Here is an 18833-nt window from a genome sequence, read left to right as displayed (position 1 = left end):
TGCAGTCCAAGGGACTCTCAAGAGTCTTCTCCAGCACCACAGTTCAAAAGCATCCATTCTTTGGCACTCAGCTTTCTTCACAGTCCAACTCTCACATCCATACATGACACTGGAAAAACCATAGCCTTGACTAGACAGACCTCTGTTGGCAAAGTAATGTCTCTGCTTTTTAATACACTATCCAGGTTGGTCATAACCTTTCTTCCAAGGAGTAAGTGTCTTTTAATTTCATGGCTTTAATCAGCATCCACAGTGATTTTGGAACCCCCAAAAATAAAGTCTGACACTGTTTCCACTCTTTCCTCATCTATTTCCCATGAAGTGATGGAACCAGATGCTATGATCTTTGTTTTCTGAATGTTGAGCTTCAAGCCAACCTTTTCACTCTCCTCTTTCACTTTCATCAAGAGGCTTTTGAGTTCCTCTTCACTTTCTGCCATAAGGATGGTGTCATTTGCATATCTGAGGTTATTGATATTTCTCCCAGCAATCTTGATTCCAGCTTGTGCTTTTTCCAGCCCAGCGTTCCTCATGATGTACTCTGCATATAAGTTAAATAAGCAGGGTTACAATATACAACTTTGACATTCTCCTTTTCCTATTTGGAACCAGTCTGTTGTGCCATGTCCAGTTCTAACTGTTGCTTCCTGAGTTGCATACAGGTTTCTCAAGAGGCAGGTCAGGTGGTCTGGTATTCCCATCTCTTTCAGAATTTTCCACAGTCTATTGTGATCCACACAGTCAAAGGCTTTGGCAGTTGTTACCAAACAATTGACAGGTCTGCTTGGTTGCATTTAGGTCAATTTTGATAAAAGAGAGACAATTCTTTCTCTCAATTAAAAAGAACAAAAGGGACTTCCCTGGCTGTCCTGTGGTTAAGACTCCAGGCTTCCACTGCAGGGAGCACAGGTTCAATCCCTGATCAAGGAACTAAGATTTTGCCCTGAGACAAAAATAAATAAATAAATAATCAACAGCAAACAATAGCAAAGAAAGTCCAGGTTTGCTTCTCAGGGCTTACAGTCTGTTTCTTTGGCTTATCTACTTAGCTTATCTTGTAGGAATCCTTTTTTTTTGGACTATGGAATGAAAGTTTCAGAAAAAACACTTAAACTGCACAATAATGAATGGGATAGAGGAAGGCAGGATTGCAGAGAGACCAGTTGCAGGAATTCAGGCAAGCAATCATAAGGCAGAACTAAAGGAAAGGCAAGAGGAATGGAAAGAAGATCAATTTGAAAACTGTCTCTGGTATAGAATACATTAGCTGGTTAAAAACTAGGAGAAGGCAATGGCACCCCACTCCAGTACTCTTGTCTGGAAAATCCCGTGAGCGGAGGATCCTGGTAGTTGCAGTCCATGGGGTCGCTAGGAGTCGGACACGACTGAGCGACTTCACTTTCACTTTTCACTTTCATGCCTTGGAGAAGGAAATGGCAATCCACTCCAGTATTCTTGCCTGGAGAATCCCAGGGACTAAAATCCTTAGACAAACAGATCTGGAATTTTTTTTTTTTTGGGGGGGCACACTGTGTGTGGCACGTGGGATCTTAGTTTTCAGACAAGGGATCATGCCCCCTGCATTTGGATAATGAGAGTCTTAACCACTGGACTGCCAGGTCAATAGATATTGAACATCTATTAGGAATTATTACTAACAATAGGATCAGTGAGCGTTAATTGAAATGACAAGTTACAACTAAAGAAACAAAAAAGATTGTACGTGTATGAAAATTATTATAATAGGGAGGACATATTATGATTTAATCCCAGTTGAATGTGTTATTAAGGGTTTACGCTGTGTCTGTTTGGCTCACCACCCTATGCCCAGTACCTAGAAGTGTGATTGGCACAAAGCAGATGCTCCACGGCTTCAGGGGGTATTTTTTAGATATGAGTATTTAACATTCCCTTATTTTCCAAGCGAGGCCAGGGCACCCTGTGGTTTTACATTTCTGTCCCTTTAAGAAGCCCGGGTGAAGGGAGAGAACGCTGCCGGGAAGGTGGGCGGAGCAGGAGGTCGGGGCAGGGTAGCAGGCTCCGCTGGTAACTCTGGATCCCGAGTGCAGTTGTAAAGAAAGCGCCAAAAGAGGCGCAAAGGCAAAGTGACGGACTTGCCCTGTGCTTTGCTCCCCAGGGTGGTGTTAGCACAGACAGGTAAGGAGAAAAGGAAGACTGTGCCTGCCCCTTTAAGGCTGACTCCCGTCCTTCTCGGAGGGAAATAACGTGCTAACACTTTTGGAGCTTGCACTTTTAAACCTGTCTTCTTACTAATTAATCCAAATACCCAGTGTCCACCGCTTAATCACATATTCATAACAGATGCTTCATTGGTGCTTGGCGTGGGAGGGGGCGGCATCGGTTTGGATGACACTGTGTCCAAAATCGTCTCGTTTTTGCTCTGCTTTCTTTTTAAACCGTAGACTCAAGGGCTGACCCAATCCTTCCTACGCAATTAGTCCAATGATTACAAGGGCATAAATGTGGGCTGACACCCACTTAAAATCTATCCTGAGTTCACAGACTAGTGGCCTGACAGGCATTTTTGACCCTCCTTCTGTCTTGATATTTTAATTAATTTCCCGCGTTTAAAAGTGGGAATTTTTGTGTTTGGTTTTTTTCGGGTGGGGACTTGCAGCAGATGGGATCTTAGTTCCAGGAGCAGGGATTGTGCCCTCTTCGTTGGGAGTCTTAGCCATTGGACTGCCAGGGAAGTCCGTGGAATATCTTGAAAAATGGAAAGATCTGGCTATACGTTCCAGGACAGGCAGCAGCTTGCTGGCTCCGTTGGACTATTTTGAAACACCTTTTAGTTTGCCACAACCTCTCTGTTATCAGAAGCCAGCCTGCATCACTCATTTATCACCAGTCTGGCCTCGGGTAGGCATTTGAGTTTGGTGCCCCGTACCCTTGGACAGCAAGGAGATCAAATCAGTCAATCCTGAAGGAAATCAAACCTGAATATTCATTGGAAGGACTCATGGTGAAGCTGAAGTTTCAGTACTTTGGCCACCTGATGGGAAGAACTGACTCATTGGAAAAAACCTTGATGCTGGGAAAGATTGAGGGCAGGAGGTGAAGAGGGTGACAGAGGATGAGATGGTTGGATGGCATCACTGACTCAATGGCATCGCTAACTCACTGGTCATGAGTTTAAGCAAACTCTGGAGGACAGGGAAGCCTGGAAGTGCTGCAGTTCATGGTGTTGCAAGAGTTGGACTTGACTTAGCAACTGAACAACTCTAAATATTTGGGTGAATTCAAGACTATTTAAAATATTTATGCAGAACAGACCAAAGGTCCCAAACAACTTGGTGTACAATTTGTGTTTAAACTTCTCTTCCTCATTCCTACTTATTAATCAAAATGTCTTTCTATTAAGTCCAGGTTTGGTGAAGATGACTCATCAGAGGTATTTACAGTGATTTGATATTCTTTTATTACAATTAAATCCATAGTTTTTTTTTTTGTTTTAGGAAAAAAACAATCTTAATTACATTGATGATTTATGCTAGGGCTATCTTTTTTTTTTTTGGTTGGGCTGGGTCTTTGTTGCAGTGGGCAGGCTTCTCTAGCTGGGGTGCACGGACTGTAGAGCGTGAGGACCCAGTAGTTGTGACAAGCCGTCTTAGTCTCAGACCAGGGATTGAATCTGTTGCATTGAAAGGTGGATTCTTAACCCCTGGACCACCAGGAAAGTCCCCATATGCTAGGGTTATCTTTATTGAGCAGTCAGTATAATTTACATATCTCTAACCACAGTTACAGTTTAATAATCTGCACAACTCTTGGCTAGGACTCCATAAAGGCAAGAACTGTGTTTGCCCTGATTACCTGCTCTATTGCATCGCTAGAATCTAAGTTTCCTGAAGATGGGGACTTTTGTTTATTTTGTTCAAGGTTATCAAGCAGTGTCTGCTTAAAGGAAAATGATTTATTAAATGAATGAAGGCATGTTAAGGATATACCTTATTTTATGTAACAGGAATGTTCCTGAGGATTCTATCAAAATCAAATGCTTGTATATTTGGTTTTCTAAATTATTAAAAGGATTCTGTTGTTCACAAAGAATGAAAAGGCATGTTTTAGAAGATTGGATTTTCCTAAATTAACGCACAGAAACTTTCATCTAAAGTGAACTTGCACTTGTGCATCATCTGCTACAGAGGTAACACTATTTTCTTACTATGTAATAGGATTTGGAAGTGTTCGAGTTTTCATTATTATTATGTTTTTAGAGGTCCAGTGACTCCAGCTGAGATCAGTTTGGCAACCAGACTGTTTCCCCAGGAGAAGCAGCTCTTATCAAGAGCAACACCAGCATACCTGTGCTTTGGGACCAGACTGATGGCTTTGAGCCCAGGCTGGAGAGTGTTTGCATCATTTCCCATGAACCGCTATGTTGTCCTCTGGAAGGCTGTGAGAAGCAGTGGCTTCCCCTTGTTTCCCTGGGGTCACTGCCCCTGGAGAGGAACTGGAAGCCTTTTGGACCCTGAGATGAAAGCTTTCCTGGAGGAGAACACTGAAGTCACCAGCAGTGGCAGCCTCACCCCTGAAATCCAGTTGCGACTTTTGACCCCCAGATGCAAGTTCTGGTGGGAGAGAGCTGACCTGTGGCCCCTCAGGGATCCTTACTGGGCAATCTACTGGCCAGGGGGCCAAGCCCTGTCTAGGTACGTATGGCCTTATGTGAAGCGGGAACTTTTAGGGCTCCTCACCACCTCTCTCTTTTCTGTCCCTTCCAACTCCACATTCTCCTTGCTCCTCAAAAAAAAACCCAAATTCTTTTATTAGAGTTTAGAAACAGTTCTGGGTTGCTTTGTTGCATGGTTTTCTCTTCTATTCCAAGCTTACCAAGGTGTTTCCCCATATATAGTTCTTTCCCCAAGAGAAATCCTAGGTCAGCTGTCAAGACCCTAGGTAACTGGTAATGATCCAGAAATCTCACACTGTCCTCAGGTTCATGGTTTGTGATGCCCATGCAGATCCTTGGTGGAACTTAAAGCCCCCCACTCCTTCTCCTGGTTTAATTCTGTAAATGTTGCTCCCTCCACCGCCTTTTCTCAAGCTCCCAGAGAATGAGGGATATGAGTGATTAGGACATCACTCAGGTGGACTTGAATCTGCATTTTAAGTTCCCTCCTTCCAACTCCCCATAATGCAAAGGTCTTCTTTAGGACATTTTCTCACATATACACACAATGCTTTTTATTAAAACAGTTGCTGAAACAAATGCAAGAACTTTCAGCATTTTAATCTAGTCTTTGCTCTTAGATTGGTAAATGATTTAATTTTTTAATGCCTTGATGTAACAAAACGGTGAAAGGAAATGCATAAGAGCTTCTCTTTCACAGGTATGGTATGGTCTAGCAGAACTCAGATTGTATTTAGTTTTTTAAATTTATTTTTATTTCTTTGGCTATGCTATGTGGCGTGTGGGGTCTTAGTTCCCTGACCAGGGATCGAACCTGCATCCCCTGTATTGGAAGCATGGAGTTTTAACCACTGGACTGCCAGGGAAATCCAGTTTGTATCCAGTTTTAAATGTAAAATAAATAAATGCAAACATAGAGCTTTTTGGAAAATCCTGAGTTCCGGAAAACTTTCCAGGTGGTATAAATTCCAGTTTTCTGGCTATTGTGTTGTGAAATTTTCCTATATTTACTTGAATCATTTAAAAAAATAAGTGATATTTTTGCAAGTGATACCTATGCAAATTGTTGTGTATCAACTTCAAATCTAAGGGCAATCAGATTCCTTAAAAGACTGAATCAGATGTCACAAATTGATGATCCACAGATGTGTTTTCTGTTTTAAAAAAATGGATATATTTTTGTAAACTTGTTTTACTTATAAACTTTAAAACAATCGGTTGCTATCATTTAAAACTTGAAGCATGTAAAAATTTACTTCAATTGAAAAATAAGAATCTCTGGGGAGTTACTCGGCACTTTCACTGCCTGGTCCAACTTCAATCCCTATTCTGGGAACTGAGATCCTGCAAGCCAAAACACATGGCCAAAAAAAAAAAAAAAAACCAAGAATCTCTGCTAACATCAGATTTAAATCTCTGCTAAGACCTAATTTCTCTTGTACCAACTGTTACCTCAAGATGGGTAACAGCTGGCCCTTTAGATGGGGCTCTACACCCCATCTTAGTCTTTTTTTGGATCGCAGGATCTCAGGGATAGGCCCTTGGCAGTGAAAATGTGGACTCCTAACCACTGGACCACCAGGGAATTTCCTCTGCTCTTTATTTTTCTAGTACTGAGGTCAAGTGTTGGTTGACATTTATTATTTCAGTGTTTGTCCATTCATCTTCACTTGTTTGGTAACTGCTTAGCCCAGGTCCACATTCTTTGGTTGAGCTGGACTTTGATGGTACTTTTCCAGAGAGGTCATTTTTATACAGTTCGAGCTGTAGGTAAAACCACTTTCTGATGAACAATGAAAAGGAGACAGTGAATTTTGGACCTAGCTTACTGAGTCCTGATTATAGCAGTATTTGGTCAGTCTGTATTTTTGGTGGTTGGTAGTTTCTGAATCATAGTAAGTGCTCAATACTTTAAAAAGTTGACTTGAAGAGCATGATCAATCAGTTGTATGGATCTGCTCTTCACACTTGATAAAGAAGCAGACCAAAATGACTAGGTCCTCTCTCTCCCATCTCTGCCCAGCTCTTACAACTGACATTTTTTTCTCACTCTATTCAGGCCAAACTTGCCAATGTTGGACTGAATTCTTCAGATAAGTTTCACTATTTCCTTGTCCAATCAATCCAAAGAAAAAATTTTGGACACCTCTTACTGACCTCCCATCTGTCTTAGATTATATTTTCCCTTTTCTAATTTAGGTATCTTTTGGATAATCCTGATGTTGTCAGAGGAAAATCTGTGTTAGATATTGGGAGTGGATGTGGAGCTACAGCCATCGCTGCTAAGATGAGTGGAGCCTTAAGGATCTTGGCCAATGACATAGACCCTAGTAAGACTGTCATATTTTTAAATATTTTGAGCTCATCTTTTTTTTTTTCCTCCAGGATAAATATCTACAGTTGCTCCAACACCATAAGCCATTTCCATGTTGTATTTCATAATCTAATATGGTGAACTCAGTGGGACATTGTCTGTGGGAACCCTGTAAGGCCTGACTTGATGGTGCATTTTTGACAGGAGGACTTCTGTTTGTGTCTGGTAGATATCCCAAAGTGATACCAACCTGAGAACAGTTACTGTTGGTCATCTGTGGGCTAGGGATTTCCTGAAATATGTAGGTAGTGTTTATTTGACCAAAACCCAAGTGAAGATAGACCTGGGCATTTGAGGGAGATTTTACTCCATTTGAACCCAAGTTGAGACGGGTAAGTGTTAATTTTATCTGATTTTCTCTAGTCTTCCCTTTCATTGAGGATCTAGCCCTTGAGGAGCCTTATTGTATATAGGACTCTCAGTACCAAGTTGTCATCCTGCTCAAACATAAGCCTTGTTTTCCTGTCTCTTGTACAGCTGGGACAAACCAAGTCTTCATTGTTGTTGTTATTTAGTTGTTAAGTCATGTCCAACTCTTTGTGACCCAATGGACTGCAGCCCACCAGGCTCCCCTGTCCTTCACTGTCTCCCAGAATTTGCTCAAATTTATGGCTGTTGAGTCGGTGATGCTGTCTAACCATCTCATCCTCTGCTGCCCCTTCTCCTCTTGCCTTCAATCTTTCCCAGCACCAGGGTCTTTTCCAATGAGTTGGCTCTTCCTATCAGTTGGCCAAAATATTGGGGCTTCAGCATCAGTCCTTCCAATGAATATACAGGATTGATTTCCTTTAGGATTGACTGGTTTGATCTCCTTGAAGTCCAAGGGACTCTCAAGAGTCTTCTCCAACACCACAGTTCAAAAGCATCAATTCTTCAGTGTTCAGCCTTCTTTAAAGTCCAACTCTCACATCCATACATGACTACTGGAAAAACCATAGCTTTGACTATATGGACCTTTGTTGGCTTTGTGATGTCTCTGGTTTTTAATACACTGTCTAGGTTTGTGACAGCTTTCCTTCCAAGGAGCAAGTATTTTAAAAAATTTCATGGCTATAGTCTCCATCAGCAGTGACCTTGGAGCCCAGGAAAATAAAACCTGTCACTGCTTCCACTTTTCACCCTCTGTTTGACATGAAGTGATGGGACCAGATGCTATGATCTTAGTTTTTTGAATGTTGAGTTTTAAGCCAGTTTTTTTTTTTTTTAAACTCTCTTCTTTCATCCTTATCAGGAGGCTCTTCAGTTCTTCTTTACTTTCTTCCATTAGAGTGGTATTATCTGCATATCTGAGGTTATTGATATTTCCCCCAGTAATCTTGATTCCAGCTTGTGCTTCATCCAGCCCAACATTTCACAAGATGTACCCTGCAAAGAAGTTAAATAAGCAAGGTGATAATATACAGCTTTGGTGTATTCCTTTCCCAATTTTGAACGTTCCATGTCCAGTTCTAACTACTGCTTCTTGACCCACATACAGGTTTCTCAGGAGACAGGGAAGATGGTTTGGTATTCCCATTTCTGTAAGAATTTTGCACAGTTTATTGTGATCCGCAGAGTCAAAGGCTTTAGCATAGCCAATAAAGCAGAAGTAAATGTTTTTCTGGAATTCCCTTGCTTTCTCTATGACCCATTGGATGTTGGAAATTTGATCTCTGGTTCCTCTGCCTTTTCTAAACCCAGCTTGTACATCTAGAAGTTCTCCACTCACTGACTGCTGAAGCCTAACTTGAAGGATTTTGAACATAATCTTATTAGCATGTGAAATAAGTGCAGTTGTACAGTAGTTTGAATGTTCTTTGGCATTGCCCTTCTTTGGGATTGGAATGAAAACTGACCTTTTCCAGTACTGTGACCACTGCTGAGTTTTTAAAATTTGCTGACACACTGAGTGCAGCACTTTAACAGCATCATCTTTTAGGATTTGAAATAGCTCAGCTGGAATTCTATCACCTCCACTAGCTTTGTTCATAGTGATGTTTCCTAAGGCCCACTTGACTTCACACTCTTCGATGTCTGGCTCTAGGTGAGTGACCACACCATCGTCATTATCTGAGTTATTAGGACCTTTTTTGTATAGATCTTTGGTATATTCTTGCCACCTCTTCTTAATCTCTTCTGTTTTTGTTAGGTCCTTACCATTTTTGTCCTTTATCATGCCCATCCTTGCATGAAATGTTCCCTTAATGTCTCCAATTTTTCTTGAGATCTCTAGTCTTTCTACTCTGTTGTTTCCCTCTATTTCTTTGCATTGTTCATTTAAGAAGACATTCCTATCTCTCTTGGCTATTCTCTGGAACTCTGCATTCAGTTAGGTTTATCATTCCCTTTCTCCCTCACCTTTTGCTTCTCTTCTTTCCTCAACCTTTTGTAAGACCTTCTCAGACAACCACTTTGCCTTCTTGCATTTCTTTTGCTTTTGGTCACTACCTCCTGTACAATGTTTCAAACTTCTGTCTGTAGTTCTTCAGGCACTCTACCAGATCTAATCTCTTGAATCTATTCATCACCTCCACTATATAATTATAAGGGATTTGACTTAGGTCATACCTGAATGACCCAGTGGTTTTCCCTACTTTCTTCAATTTAAGCCTGAATTTTCCAATAAGGAGCTCATGATCTGAGCCACAGTCAGATCCACGTCTTGATTTTACTGACTGTATAGAGCTTCTCAGTCTTCAGCTGCAAAGAGTATAATCAATCTGATTTTGGTATCGGTGATGATGATGGTGATCTGGTGATATCCATGTGTAGAGTTGTCTCTTGTGTTGTTGTCAAAGGGTGTTTGTTATGACCAGTGTGTTCTCTTGACAAAACTCTGTTAGCCTTTGCCTTGCTTCATTTTGTACTCCAAGGCCATACTTTCCTGTTACTCCAGGTAACTCTTGACTTCATTCCACCCCACTAGGTTGACAAGGACATCTTTTTTTGGTGTCAGTTCTAAATGGTCTTGTTAAGATAAGCAAATATTCCTTAAAACCTCTCCTTTTCCAGGTGTGTGGTATTGTTTGCTTTATTTTCAGAATAGTCATATATTTGAGCATTGTAGGAAATAGCTTATATTGGCATATAGTTTAGGCTTCTTTACCTAAAAAAACAGCTTTCAACAGAAAGGGGAAAAAACCTATTGGAGATTCTCTAAATTATTTAAATTAATCAGCAGGAAATTAAAATAACCTAGCATATACCAATTCACCATGTCCTTTTTTTTAAAGTTGCAGGAATGGCTATTACACTAAATTGTGAGTTGAACCAATTGAATCCTTTTCCCATTTTAATCAAAAACATTTTGGATTTGGAACAAGATAAATGGGACCTTGTTGTGCTTGGAGATATGTTTTATGATGAAGACCTTGCAGACAGTCTGCTTCAATGGCTGAAGAACTGCTTTGAGACCCACAGAACTCAAGTACTGATTGGTGACCCTGGGCGACCCCAATTCACTGGACATAGCATTCAGCATCAACTGCACAAAGTAGCAGAATATTCACTTCCAGAGCCTACAAGGCAGGATAACAATGGACTGACAACAAGCACGGTGTGGCAGTTTCAGCCTTGAGCTGTTGAAGTTCCTCCAGTAGGGGATATAGCTATGTTTGGGTTTAACCTGAAAAGACTGTCTGGTTCAAAGAAGGCTGCTGCTGCTGCTGCTGCTAAGTCGCTTCAGTCATGTCCGATTCTGTGCGACCCCACAGACGGCAGCCCACCAGGCTCCCCCGTCCCTGGGATTCTCCAGGCAAGAACACTGGAGTGGGTTGCCACTTCGTTATTGTTAAATGGTAAATCTTGCTTCGAAAATATGAAGATTAAAATTTTGTCAGCCTTTTCATAACTTGTTCTACAGTAAGCCAAATGCAGAAATCTCTATCTGTAATTTTTTTTCTAGTTTTACTGCTGTGTTTAGTTGTTCTGTCATGTCGAACTCTTTGCGATCCATGGACTGTAGCCTAGCAGGCTCTTCTGTCCATAGGGAGTCTCCAGGCAAGAATACTGGAGTGGGTTGCCATGCCCTCATCCTGCTATAGGAATATAATTACACAAGGCAGTATCCAATAGTAACCACATGTAATTTAAGTAGCAGAGAGGAATTCAATTTTTTAAAGTTTTTTGGAATTAGATGTTTTAGCAGAGTCTATTTCTATAGTTGAGAACAACTACAGTGTATCTTTGAATTAAAATAAAAAATACAGAAGAATACTATATTAAAAAATATTACCTGTAAATATTGGAGATGCAATTAGTATGGTACTGAGTACATGGGCTTTAGAGTGTGACCACTCTGTCACTTTCTAGCTGGCATTTTGGGTGAGTTAAGCTCTCTGAGATTTCATTTCTTAATTTATAACATGTTAATAGTAGTACATTTGTACTGTACTTCAAAAGGTTATTGTATTAAATGAAAGTATAAAGTGCCTAGTATAGGTTAAGTACATAATAGGGCATCAGTTAAGAAACAGATAAAAATAAAGAGTTTAGAAGGTTTGTAACATTGTACAAGAGATGTGATCAAAACCATCCCCAAGAAAAAGAAATTCAAAAAGGCAAAATGGTTGTCTGAGGAGGCCTGACAAATAGCTGAGAAAAGAAGAGAATCAGAAGGCAAAGGAGAAAAGGAAATATATACCCATTTGAAAGCAGAGTTCTAAAGAATAGCAAGGAGAGATGAGAAAGCCTTCCTAAGTGAATAGTGTAAAGTAATAGAGGAAAACAATAGAATGGGAAAAACTAGAGATCTCTTCAAGAAAATTAGAGATACCAAGGGAACATTTCATGCAAAGGTGGGCACAATAAAGGACAGAAACAGTATGGACCTAACAGAAGCAGAAAATATTAAGAAGAGCTGGCAAGAATACACAGAAGAACTATACAAAAAAGATCTTCATGACCCAGATGACTACTATGGTGTAGTTATAGGCATCAGCAGTATGTGAACCAAGAACTTCCAGACGTACAAGCTGGATTTAGAAAAGACAGAGGAACCAGAGATCAAATTGCCAACATTCAACTACAGCCATATATTCTGGAGTGTGAAGTCAAGTGGTTCTTAGGAAGCATTACTATGAACAAAGCTAGTGGAGGTGATGAAATTCCAGCTGAGCTATTTGAAATCCTAAAAGATGATGCTGTTAAAGTGCTGCACTCAAATTTAGAAAATTTGCTCCCAGCAAATTTAGAAAACTCAGCAGTGGCCAGAGGACTGGAAAAGGTCAGTTTTCATTCCAATCCCAAAGAAGGGCAATGCCAAAGAATGTTCAGACTACCGCACAATTATAGTCATTCACATGCTAGCAAGCTAATGCTCAAATTCCTGCAAGCTAGGCATCAACAGTATGTGAACCAAGAACTTCCAGATATACAAGCTGGATTTAGAAAAGACAGAGGAACCAGAGATCAAATTGCCAACATCCACTGAATAACAGAAAAAGCAAGAGAATTCCAGAAAACCATCTGCTTCTGCTTTATCGACTATGCTGAAGCCTTTGACTGTGTGGATCACAACAAACTGGAAAATTCTTCAAGAGATGGGAATACCAGACCACCTTACCTGGCTCCTGAGAAACCTGTATGCAGGTCAAAAAGCAAGTTACAACCAGACATGGAACAATGAACTGGTTAAAAATTGGGAAAGGAGTATACCAAAGCTGTATATTATCACCTTGCTTATTTTAACTTCTATGCAGGGTACATCATTGGAAATGCTGGGCTGGAAGAATCAGAAGCCAGAATCAAGATTTCTGGGAGAAATATCAATAACCTCAGATAAGCAGATGACACCACCCTAATGGCAGAAAGCAAAGAGGAACTAAAGAGCCTCTTGATGAAGGTGTAAGAGGATAGTGAAAAAAACTGGCTTAAAACTCAACATTCGAAAATGAATATCATGGCATCTGGTCCCATCACTTCATGGCAAATAGATGGAGAAACAATGGAAACAGTGACAGACTTTATTTTCTTGGGCTCCAAAATCACTGCGGATGATGACTGCATTCACGAAGTTAAAAGACAGTTGCTCCTGGAAGAAAAGTTATGACCAACTTAGACAGCATATTCAAAAGCAGAGACATTACTCTGCCAACAAAGGTCTGTGTAGGCAAAGTTATGGTTTTTCCAGTAGTAATGTACCGATGTTTTGAGAATTGGAGCATAAAGAAGGCTGAGCACTGAAGAACTGAGGCTTTTGAGTTGTGGTGTTGGAAAAGACACTTGAGAGCCCCTTGGACTGCAAGAAGATCAAACCAGTCAATCCTAAAGAAATCAACCTTGAATATTCATTGGAAGGGCTGATACTCAAGCTGAAGCTCCAATATTTTGGTCACCTGGTGGGAAGATGTGAGTCATTAGAAAAGACTGTGATGCTGGGAAAGATTGAGGGCAGGAGGAGAAGGGGACAACAGAGAATAAGATGGCTGGATAGCATCACTGACTCAATGGACGTGAGCTTGCGCAAGCTCCGGGAATTGGTGAAGGACAGGGAAGCCTGATGTGCTGCAGTCCATGGGGTCTCAAAAAGAGCTGGACAGGACTGAGTGACTCAACAACAACAACAACATACTCAGTACTCTGATACCTTATGATACATTTTTATGGTTTATTAAGGTCAGTAACATTTTGGTATACCACAAATGCCCCAGGTTGTCAGGATCTTATATATCAGTAAGAATGTTAGGACATAAATGAGAAACAATGTGAAGGATTACATGTATAGTATACCACTATTTATGAAAAAAAAAAGATGTGTATATACCTACATATGAATGTATGTTTAAAGGATATATATTTACTTGCAGTAGACATATGTCTTCGGAAAGATGAGTAAGAAACTCGTCAGAGTGGTTGTGTTCTGAAAGGGTACCAGATGGCTGATGGATAAGGGTGGGAGTGAGACCTAGTTTTTACTTTTGGGTCTTGTAATTTTGTACTGGTTTTATGTACTATATTTCCTATTCTTCAATTTAAAACAAAACATGACCACAATATATATTACAAGTGAAGTATAAAATGCAATTTTGTACACATGTGGGGGTTAGGGTGCTGACAATCACCAACCACCCCCTTAGAATTGAAAATCTATGTATAACTTTACATTACAAATCCAAGTTTCTGCATCCGAGGGTGGATTGTATAATACTGTAGTGTTTATTGAAAACCAACCAAACAAACAAAAACACATAAAGTGCAGTTCACACCCATGTTGTTCAAGGGTCAGCTGTACTCTCTTGTTCTTACATACTACTTAGGAATTGGTTATAACACTTGCACTATGTGCTTTCTAATAATACACACATGCCAATGGGATTAGGATACCAGGGAGATGTGATCATAGTTATAGTCATTCAACAGAAATGTAGAGAAAGCAGTTAGGAGCAAGTTGTTGCTTAGATAGGAAAACAGGATCATTACATGGGAGTTTTGGAGCTGGGGCCAACAGAGGATCTTCTGATTCCTGAATTTACAAGTCAGAGTTTATTATAACCCAATAAATCAATTCTTGTATCCAATTTCCTTTGATCTACTGGGGGTCAATTATAAAATCAAAGTTTGATTCCACATTGGTAAACATTAATGGAAATTGTAGGCTACAGTGGTATTGGATGGTATTTGAGGAGAAAGAGTTTTGTTGACATATTCTTTGAAAATTCAGGATATTCTGCTGGGTAATGTCTTTCTCAGCAGGATAAGAAGGAGAAAATTAAAAGGAATTATACTCTGGAGCACTGTTGGACATTGACTTGAAGAGGCCAAGAGTAGATTTAATTTTAAATATTTACAACACTGTTTCTGTTATCTTCTCTTAATTATTTATGAGGAGGGTACAAGAAGGTGTTTGAGATATTCAAATATTACTTAAAATATCTAAAATCTCCCATATATATATATAAAACAATGATCCTTGAAATGACTTAATAGCTAACAAACAGGTTTGTATTAAGACTGTTTACATATGAGCTTCCCTGGTGGTCCAGTGGTTGAGAATCTGAGAGTCAATTCCTAGGTAGGTTGATAAGAAGTCTGGGGTCCTGAGAAGAAGATAGGGGTCTGGAGTTCTCAAGGAGGATAAAAGGACAAATGTTTTGTCTTTAAATCCAGAGCTGATGATTGCACAACAAAACAACTCATCTTGCTCAAGGATATATTTTTCCTTAAACTCTGTACCAATCACTATATAACAAAAATGTATCCTGCTCAAGGACATATTTCTCTTTACTAAGAACCTTCTGAATAATCCTTAGAAGAAATGGAGTAGCCTCATAGTCAACAAAAGAGTCCGAAACGCAGTACTTAGATGCAATCTCAAAAACGACAGAATTATCTGTTCGTTTCCAAGACAAACCATTCAGTATCATGGTAATCGAAGTCTATGCCCCGACCAGTAATACTGAAGAAGCTGAAGTTGAACGGTTCTATGAAGACCTACAGACCTTCCAGAACTAACACCCCCAAAAGATGTCCTTTTCATTATAGGGGACTGGAATGCAAAAGTAGGAAGTCAAGAAACACCTGGAGTAACAGGCAAATTTGGCCTTGGAGTACAGAATGAAGCAGGGCAAAGGCTAATAGAGTTTTGCCAAAAGAATGCACTGGTCACAGCAAACACCCTCTTCCAACAACACAAGAGAAGACTCTACACATGGACATCACCAGATGGTCAATACTGAAATCAGATTGATTATATTCTTTGCAGCCAAAGATGGAGAAGCTCCATATCGTCAGCAAAAACAAGACTGGGAGCAGACTGTGGCTCATGTTCTGAGCTCCTTATTGCCAAATTCAGACTTAAATTGAAGAAAGTGGGGAAACCCATTAGACCATTCAGGTATAATCTAAATCAAGTCCCTTACAATTATACTGTGGAAGTGAGAAATAGATTTAAGGGATTAGATCTGATAGAGTGCCTGATGAACTATGGATGGAAATTTGTGACATTGTACAGGAGACAGCGATCAAGACCATCCCCAAGAAAAGCAAATGCAAAAAACCAAAATGGCTGTCTGAGTAGGCCTTACAAATAGCTCTGACACAGAAGTGAAAAACAAAGGAGAAAAGGAAAGATATACCCATTTGAATGCAGAGTTCCAAAAAATAGCAAGGAGAGATAAGAAAGCCTTTCTCAGTGATCAGTGCAAAGAAATAGAGGAAAACAATAGAATGGGAAAGACTAGAGATCTCTTCAAGAAAATTAGAGATACCAAGGGAACATTTCATGCAAAGATGGGCTCAATAATGGACAGAAATGGTAGGTACCTAACAGAAGCAGAAAATATTAAGAAGAGGTGGCAAGAATACATAGAAGAACTATACAAAAAAGATCTCCACGACCCAGATAATCATGATGGTATGATCACTCACCTACAGCCAACATATCCTGGAATGTGAAGTCAAATGGGCCTTAGGAAGTATCACTACGAACAAAGCTAGTGGAGGTGATGGAATTCCAGTGGAGCTATTTCAAATCCTGAAAGATGATGCTGTGAACATGCTGCACTCAACATGCCAGCAAATTTGGGAAACTCAGCAGTGGCCACAGGACTGGAAAAGGTCAGTTTTCATTCCAATCCCAAAGAGAGGCAATGCCAAAGAATGCTCAAACTACCACACAATTGCACTCATCTCACACGCTAGTATAATAATGCTAAAAATTCTCCAAGCCAGGCTTCAACAGTACGTGAAACATGAAATTTCAGATGTTCAAGCTGGTTTTAGAAAAGGCAGAGGAACCAGAGATCAAATTGCCAACATCTGCTGGATCATGGAAAAAGCAAGAGAGTTCCAGAAAAACATCTACTTCTGCTTTATTGACTATGCCAAAGCCTTTGTGTGGATCACAATAAACTGTGGAAAATTCTGAAAGAGATGGGAATACCAGACCACCTGCCCTGCCTCTTGAGAAACCTGTGTGCAGGTCAGGAAGCAACAGTTAGAACTGGACATGGAACAACAGACTGGTTCCAAATAGGAAAAGGAGTATGTCAAGGCTGTATATTGTTAGCCTGCTTATTTAACTTCTATGCATCATGAGAAACGCTGGACTGGAAGAAGCACAAGCTGGAGTCAAGACTGCTGGGAGAAATATCAATAACCTCAGATAAGCAGATGACACCACCCTTGTGAAAGAAAGTGAAGAGGAACTAAAGAGCCTCTTGATGAAAGTGAAAGAGGAGAGTGAAAAAGTTGGCTTAAAGCTCAATATTAAAAAAACTAAGATCATGGCATCCGCTCCCATTACTTCATGGCAAATAGATGTGGAAACAGTGTCAGACTTTATATTTTTGGGCTCCAAAATCACTGCAGATGGTAACTGCAGCCATGAAATCAAAAGATGCTTACTCCTTGGAAGGAACGTTATGACTAACCTAGACAGCATATTAAAAAACAGAGACATCATTTGCCAACCAAGGTCCGTCTAGTCAAGGCTATGGTTTTTCCAGTAGTCATGTGTGGATGTGAGAGTTGGACTATGAAGAAAGCTGAGCGCCAAAGAATTGTTGCTTTTGAACTGTGGTGTTAGAGAAGACTCTTGAGAGTCCGTTGGACTGCAAGGAGATCCAACCATTCTATCCTAAAGGAGATCAGTCCTGGGTATTCCTTGAAAGGACTGATGTTGTAGCTGAAACTCCAGTACTTTGGCCACCTGATGCGAGAGTCCACTCATTTGAAAAGACCCTCATGCTGGGAAAGATTGAAGGCAGGAGGAGAAGGGAGTGAGATGGCTGGATGGCATCACCGACTCGATGGACATGAGTTTGAGTGAACTCCGGGAGTTGGTGATGGACAGGGAGGCCTGGTGTGCTGCAGTTCATGGGGTTACAAAGAGTCGGACACGACTGAGCAACTGAACTGAAGAGTCATCTGAAAATGTAAATTGTGGGAGTGGATCTAGTAAGATCTCTGTAACCTTGAGACATTCTTTTGATTTATTGTTATAACCAATGAAAAAGTATATAGCTCCCTTGCTAAGACTAGCAAGTGGGGTGCTGTCCATTCCCCTTGTGATATCTATGTTAGAAGCTTTCTCTCTCCCTCTTACACTTTAATAAAACTGTGCTACACAAAAGCTCTTGAGTGATCGAGACTGGTCCCTGTACCCGAAGCTAAATCTTCTTCAGAGATCCTGCCAATGCAGGAGAAGCTGGTTCGATCCCTCCTCTGGGAAGAACACACATGCCACAGAGCAACTAAATTTGTGTGATGCAACATTAAGCGTGAGCTCTAGAGTGCACTTGCTGTAACTACTGAAGCTCAAGTGTCTAGAGCCTGTGCTCTGCAACAAGAGTAGCCTGAACACTGTATCAGAGTAGCCCCCACTTATCACAACTAGAGAAAAGCCTGCATGCAGCAACAAAGACCCACCACAGCCAAAACCCTAAATAAATAAATCTTTTAACAAATAGATTGTTCACATTTAAAGACCTTATTGATATAGTTGGATTAATTTCTACCATCATTATAGCTGTTCCCTATTCCTTGCCTTTGTTCTTTCTTTTTTGTGTTCTGCTTTTTCTTTCTTTTCTGATTTTATCTTTTTTTGCGGGATGGGGGTGGGGGTGGGGCTGCATTGCAAGTCTTATGGGATCTTAGTTCCTGGACCAGGAATAGAACCCAGGCTCTTGTCAGTGAAAGTGCAGAGTACTTAGCCACTGGGGAATTCTCCTTTTTTTTGGTTTTTGGCTGCGCTGGGTCTTTGTTGCTGCTTAGGCTTTCTCTAGTTGTGTGTGGGCTCCTCATTGCCATGACTTCTCTTCTTGTGGAGCATGGGCTCAAGGGTGCATTGGCTTCCATAGTTGTGGCTCTTGGACTCCTGAGCACAGA

The 18833-nt window shown here is 40.5% G+C and overlaps 1 protein-coding gene across 10 annotated transcripts; it reads left to right on the top strand.

Moving 5' to 3' along the window:
• The first annotated feature begins 2002 nt into the window (after positions 1-2002).
• ETFBKMT (electron transfer flavoprotein subunit beta lysine methyltransferase) lies at positions 2003-18369 on the top strand. Of its 10 annotated transcripts, none has more exons than XM_088837242.1 (5): positions 2004-3412; positions 4070-4168; positions 4239-4673; positions 6854-6984; positions 10241-18369. In XM_088837242.1, the coding sequence occupies exons 3-5, from the start codon at positions 4348-4350 to the stop codon at positions 10582-10584; spliced, it is 801 nt and encodes a 266-aa protein (XP_088693368.1). In that variant the 5' UTR covers positions 2004-3412; positions 4070-4168; positions 4239-4347; the 3' UTR covers positions 10585-18369. The 10 variants fall into 10 exon arrangements, with proteins under 10 accessions (XP_055252790.1, XP_088693368.1, XP_088693367.1 ...); XM_055396817.2 differs by lacking the exon at positions 4070-4168 and having other exon boundaries at positions 2014-2157; positions 3388-3412; XM_088837245.1 differs by having other exon boundaries at positions 2014-2157; positions 3388-3412; positions 4070-4673.
• The last annotated feature ends 464 nt before the right edge of the window (positions 18370-18833 follow it).

The sequence above is a fragment of the Moschus berezovskii genome, chromosome 6 (genome assembly GCF_049115385.1).
Source record: "Moschus berezovskii isolate FMDL1 chromosome 6, NW_MosBer_1.0, whole genome shotgun sequence".
Lineage (NCBI taxonomy): Eukaryota > Metazoa > Chordata > Mammalia > Artiodactyla > Moschidae > Moschus > Moschus berezovskii.
This window is presented reverse-complemented; position numbering and strand designations above follow the sequence as displayed.